General features: G+C 41.9%; 1 protein-coding gene across 1 annotated transcript; it reads left to right on the top strand.

The window, feature by feature from the left end:
• Positions 1-556: 556 nt before the first annotated feature.
• On the top strand, positions 557-5973 carry SARC_08965 (AGC protein kinase). The gene is made up of 6 exons (XM_014297046.1): positions 557-852; positions 1389-1468; positions 2082-2200; positions 3863-4010; positions 4967-5156; positions 5534-5973. Exons 1-6 carry the CDS (start codon positions 589-591, stop codon positions 5933-5935), a joined length of 1203 nt encoding a protein of 400 aa, XP_014152521.1. The 5' UTR covers positions 557-588; the 3' UTR covers positions 5936-5973.
• The last annotated feature ends 510 nt before the right edge of the window (positions 5974-6483 follow it).

Genomic DNA, 6483 nt, shown 5'->3' with positions numbered 1-6483 from the left:
TATTAAATTGATACATACATATGAATACATATATGGTCGAATAAAAGTTTATAAGTATTTCTATATATGTTTTTGACTTGCACCTTGTCATGTATGTTCCAGACATTAATCTCTCCGGATAATTTCAATCGAAATTTCTGGAAAAAGTTATGTACAGCTAGTTACATGTGCATTCATTGCCGATTGGTATGTGTGGATAAGTGATAACTTGCATATCTACGAATGCGTAAACGTACGAACATGCATATTTACATATGAATATTTTCGTATAAAATTTGTTCAAGTTCTTTAACCTGTGTATCTCTCTGGAGATTGGTTTTGTGTATGTTCTGTTGTGTTTGCATTCGGAAATTGGTATGAAAATAATATCGATGTAGTGGCGATAGTATTGTCCCACCAATTTGATATGGTTCGAAGCCTCTTTCCCATGTGCTCTACCCACTTCTCTCCTGCCGATATATATATTGTACATCCGACCCGCAGTTACAAATCACGCTTAGGATTCATGGTTGAGTTGTCAATCCTAATTATAGTGTTTATCTTACACATACCCCACAGTTACAAAAGTCACATCGTGGTGTTGAGCACATGCGCGAGGAACAAATCACTCTGATTGAACTAGCTCGCAAGGATATACCTTTTGCCATTAAAACCATTGGGGCGTTCAAGGATGGAGATAAACTATATTTCATTATGGAGGAGGCCCAGGGGGGTGGTCTGTTTGATATACTAAGGCATGCGAAAGACCATCACTTCACAGAGAAGGTGGCTAAGTTCTACGCCGCCGAGTGTCTGATATTCCTCAAATACTTGCATCAGCAGGCACACGTGGTGTACAGGGACTTAAAACCGGTATGAATCGGTCTATTGTCAGGCACATTGGTATATGATGTCTTTCCGCTAGCTTCCGTGGGGTTTGCATGATCTGTTCTCGGAGGTCGTTTGCTGATTGTCGCGGATACTTACAATCGCTGTGGTTGCGTGAGACGTTGGCTTGGTGTGTTTGTCAAGTGTTTTCGACTTGTCGCAGCTTCTCACATTCAAGGCGAGTGTCTTGTTGTCGAATTGCTTGTGGACGTTATACATGTGCATCATATGCCTACATAAAATTGACGGGGTTGTCATGGAGAATCTCGAGCTCAGTTGGAACGATTATTGAGTACATAGCTTCTACGGTGCTTAGTAAAATATAGAGGCTCTGGAGAATTTTTTGGACGTGTGTTGAGGCTTTATTAATGTGTAAGAGTTACTGCACATCACTGTTTTAATAAAGGCAAGATATTGAAATATCTACACCCTTAAATCTCATACCATCAAGGCCTGGGTACGTAACTTCAATAATTGTTTGTCATTATAGTTATAAATATGGATCACACTGTATATTTCAGGAAAATCTTATGGTGGATAGGGAAGGACATCTGGTGATCATAGATTTCGGACTGTGCAAACATCTGGAGGATGGCGAGAGGTACGCATGTGCATGTATATTTAGTACTGCGACGGGCATGTTTGTCACAAGCCGCTGCACCTGTTGGTGTTTCCGCGGCTATCTCCTCAGATTTGGAACCCCAAGACTGTTGCCCTTTTAATGTATTCTCTCAGTCTACATGTGGCGTGGTGGTACATGCGTTGTGCATACAATTGCGCCCAGCAGACAGCATGAGAGGTAGATGTTGCGCAAAGCAGATGAGACTATCAGTTTGGGTTTGCGCTAAGTAGGTGTTGCGGCATGTATGTGTGTGGTGTTGACAGATCTACGCTCTTCGTTAGAGACGTTCCTTTATAACAGCGGATGTACTCCAGATGAGCAGAAGATATCTGGTCTGAGTTCTATTGTCTCGTCGATGGGAGTCATGCTATTGGGGATGTTCGACGATAGACCATTATCTGCAATTCTATGCCCATGGCTAATATTGTGAGCATCATGTTGTACTGGCGTATGTAACCCGCTTGCATCACAACAAGTCGATCGGTACTACGTGATACTTTTTCCCAGCCAATATCTCTACTACCACTGGATGCAAGTCCATACACACAAACGTGTACTGATTACAGGCTTACACTTGCACCTCATGCAATAGAACGATGTCCTTCGTTGGCACGCCCGATTACATGGCCCCGGAGATAATTAAAGGCTCACCTTATTCGTTCGAGGTGGACTTCTGGAGTTTTGGATGTCTCATTTTCGAGATGATAAACGGTGAGTAGTATTTGGCACTGATTGCTCCAGATCATTTATTTTGCCACACGTTTGCTTTGTGTACAAACCCCTTCGTAGCAATGGAGGTTTGCTTTGTGTACAAACCCCTTCGTAGCAATGTACAACAAGCGTTTTGCAACATATTAAGAATTAGATATCTTTTCAAGTGAACCTACCTTATTGTTTTCTTCTCAGGCGAATCATATTGGTATTTTCCCAAGTATATCTTATTGTTATCTTCGCAAGTGAATTTTATTGGTATCTTCAGTGAAATTTTTTGGTATATTCACAAGTGAACCTACCTTATTGTTACTCTCCCAAGTAAGTCGTATTGTTATCCTCCCAAGTGTACCTTATGGTATCTTTTCAAGTGTTTCTACCTATATTGTTTTCCTCCAAGTGAATCGTATTGATATCTTTCCAAGTCAATCGTAATGATATCTTTCCAAGTGAATCGTATTGGTATAATTCCAAGTGAATGTTGTTGCTTTAATCCCAAGTGAACCTTATTGCCAAGTATACCTTATTGGTCCCAAGATAACCTTGTCAGTATCTTCCCAAGCGAGTCTGCTTTATTGTTATCCTCCCAAATAAATTCTATTGGTGCCTTCGCAAATACATTCTATTAGCTTCTTTCCAAGTGAACCTCATTGGTTTTTTTCCGAGTAAATGTTGTAGGTATCTCACCAAGTGAACCTTATTGCCATTTTTCCAAGAAAATATTATTGGTTTCTTCCCAAGTGAACCTTATTGGTACCTTTTCAAGCAAGTGAACCTACCTTCTTGGTATCTTCCCAAGGGAATCGTATTCGTATCGTTCCAAATGAATCGTACTGGTATCTTTCCAAATGAAAGTTATTGGTTGGTATCTTCCTAAGGCAAAATCTTAATCGTATCTTTCCAAGTGAACCTTGTAGATACCGTTCCAAGCGAATCTTGTTAGTGTCTTTCCAAGTGAACATTGTAGGTATCTTTCTATCTTTGTATGCTCTGCATGCTTGATGGTGATATATTTGCATGATAGATTCTATCATGCTGCTTACTCAAATGTATCGGGACTCTCATACAATTATGTTGTTTTGCTGCATCACGCTTTATACCTTATATGAGAAGTAGATATTCGACCACTCATTGTTATATCGATCCTTGCATGTCATGTTATCAGGGTATCATCCTTATCGTAAGTATGTTTACACGTACATGATGGAAGGGAATCGGTGTTGGGTATGCGAGCTCTTGCTTCTGATATAGCTCTAGAATTTAGTTACTCGAGGTAGTTTGCGACGTATATGGGTGGTATGTACCTAAGAAGAGTGTTCGCTATTCACAAGGAACTGAGTTGTAGTTACTCGATGTAGGTCGCGAACTGTATAGACGTATATGGGTGGTATGCACCTAGGAAGAGTCTTCGCTAATCACAAGGAACTAAGTTGTACCATGCGAAGCATATGCAGAGTATACAACTCTATGTGTACATATATGTATCTTGTGTACATATGTCCCTCAGGATCGTGTCGAAGAGCATATACAATGAGGCTTGAGAGATTCCCGGGTTAAACCCACTCTGTCGCTATTGCCAGCCGCACATACTCGTGCCTACCCAAATCGTTGTGCGCGAATATAGTTCTAACACCTCAAGGCCATAACTTTGTTCCACGCCAGGTTATTCGCCGTTCGAGACCAAAGACGAACAAGGTAACCTCACATTCACGAATATCATGAAACACTCCAATGAGCCCAGGAGGCATAGACACGGCGTCAGCCCAGAAGCACGCATGCTCATAGATCACCTGCTCCAAGCCAACAGACAGTATGTGACTAACACTCGTGTCTTCTTCGGAGATGCGTTGAGTTCCCGCCATTTTGAGTTGCTCTTGTTATTTGCATAAGGATTAGTTGGCCTCGATTGTACCATATGTATTGCGAACAGTTGCACAACAGCTTAGCACTAGTATGTGGCTGTGTCAAGAAAGGTGTTTTGTATGTGAACATGCGGATAGTGTTCATCTTGCAGATATGTATAGGATGTATGTCAGACCACCGTATCCCACCACCCACCACCATGTAAGATAATCCCTTGGACCTATACATATGTAAAATTACAGCGGCCATATATTTTAATACATTCTAGAGATATGCATGTGCGTGATTAAATATAATTCTGTATACAATTGATAAGCGTGTGCACGTGTATATAGTCGTATGCTGCAGAACAAATGAGTACGCACGTACTATTGCTTTTCGATGATTTATCGCGCGCCATTGTATTCCCACAAATTTTATATTCTAATTTTCTGTGTTAAAAAATCTACAAATATATTAAGGGTTCAAGTTGTGCAATAATCTTTGTAAAAATTTCATGAAGCAAAACAAGAAGACTGTTTACGAAGCAAAGTATGTATGCTGGAGTGCACCGGCCTGTATGCGTATAAATGCTTCCTTGTACCTGGGAAGGGACTGATCGAAAACAAAATTTATTTGCGTGTGACAGGCATTTCTTGTAGGCGGGCTTCAATTCCAAGTATCTTTGTTCGAATGAGCCATCTAATGGGGCTTGCTGAGGTCAATGCACAAACACAAGCTGAAAAACAAGTATAGAAGCTGTTATATTCACGCACGTACAAGCAGTAGCATTTTTTACCTCTTCAGTGTAGCAAAGCAAAATTCTGCTTCAAACTGACGTTTGCGCAACAACTGGGGACAGTTAGGTTTGCACATATCTAATATGTGCCTAATACTCATTCCCGTTATTTACTCAAACATAAGGTCCCGGTTAGGCCGCCACCGGGGCTGGACCGCCGTGCAGGCGCACCCTTGGTTTCAGAATGTTGATTGGAAGTGTTGTGCAGAAAAGAGACTCAAGCCACCGAAGGTACCCAAATTCAGACAGAAAGTCATGGAAAACCAGCCGAGTGTGGACAGTGTAGGCCTGGAGGGCCAGGAGATTAAAGATGCGGTGTGTGTCTCTTATGTACCGCAGAGTTATCTATGCCTTTGCTTTTGCTTTCTCGCTGTGCGTGGTTGCAGTGCACATTAACTTGGACTGATAGAACATCCGGTTGTATGGCGGTACGCGTACTTGTGGCCTGCAGCTCGCCTACTTTGAAGTATGAGATTCCATAGGCAATTAGCTCTATTCAGTGTTGCAGTTAGGCTGAATTTAGTAGTCACTCGCTCACATTTCGCACATGTCGTAGGTCATACTGCTATGTTCGAGTTCTGAGGGCCATACTGATCTGTGTTTTAGATTGCAGTTTATTGGGCTGTGAAATTCGGAGGGTCTGCAATGCAATTTACTTATGCTCCACCCCATCTCTAATTATACGCATACAGTTTGAATCATTCGATTGCGTTGTGCGCGCGGAACCTCAAACTCCGACGAGTAAATTGGGGAAACAGCCCATTTTCTCGGTGAGTTTCGTGGAGGAAAAAAATGTCGTCAACGTGAACAAGGATGACGACCTGGTGCACTTGATTCAAGAGGCACGGCTAGAGGAGTCCCACAGCAAGGAGTGCAGCAGCCAATTACCGAATGCGAAAGACAGTAGTACTTCTCCAGCGAGATCCCCGCCAATAGCGGACCAGTCGAGCTCGGAGAATGTGTTGTTGGACGTGTCGCAGGTGCTGCATGTGACAGGTAAACCTGGGCATGCAGGCCAGGATAGCACCACCCATAAGGGAAAAAAAAAAAGGTGCTTCCTGATCCAACCAGAGTCCTGTGTCAAATTGAGCTGATTAAAACAAATAATCAACCATGTTGGTTGTGACCTTGGCTTGCATTTTCGCTCTATGGGGGCTTGGGAGTTGTTTTTGTATCACACAGTTGATACTTCCCACTTGAATCCCAGTTGCAACTTCTCTAGTTTCGTCCCATTTCTTCATCCGTTGCTTACTCTGCGTCAAATATAATTTGCTAGTGCCGGAGTGTGCTGACACCCATGTGCACACGTCGAATATTATATTTGAATAGGAGCTGTGTGTATGAATGCCCTGTCTTTTTCTGTCACTGAAATGCGAAAGGAAATAGTACGCGCGAACGTTATCTGACCACTGATATTGGTTTCATTTCAAATATTTATGTTCCTCTATTTGATGTCGTGTGTAATATACATCAAGTAATATTTATGTTCCTCTATGCTATTGATGTCGTGTGTAATATATGTTTAAGATGGGCGTTAAGCGAGAGATCAAATATTTGTATAAACTCTATAGACATCGAAGGGAAGTTGTCGCATATTCGAGAAATCTGTACCGGACTGGTCCTCGTCATAGAAGTAAATAAG

This window comes from Sphaeroforma arctica (genome assembly GCF_001186125.1).
Source record: "Sphaeroforma arctica JP610 unplaced genomic scaffold supercont1.861, whole genome shotgun sequence".
Lineage (NCBI taxonomy): Eukaryota > Ichthyosporea > Ichthyophonida > Sphaeroforma > Sphaeroforma arctica.
The sequence above is the reverse complement of the archived record's forward strand: the minus strand, read 5'-3'. Positions and strand labels throughout refer to the sequence as shown.

Excerpts from the sequence above, each read along its gene's own strand:
- SARC_08965 (XM_014297046.1), top strand. The coding sequence starts at position 589 with ATGCGCGAGGAACAAATCACTCTGATTGAACTAGCTCGCAAGGATATA. Across the intron at positions 2,201-3,862 it reads CATTTTCGAGATGATAAACG|GTTATTCGCCGTTCGAGACC; the intron begins GTGAGTAGTATT and ends GTTCCACGCCAG. Across the intron at positions 5,157-5,533 it reads GCCAGGAGATTAAAGATGCG|TTTGAATCATTCGATTGCGT; the intron begins GTGTGTGTCTCT and ends ATACGCATACAG.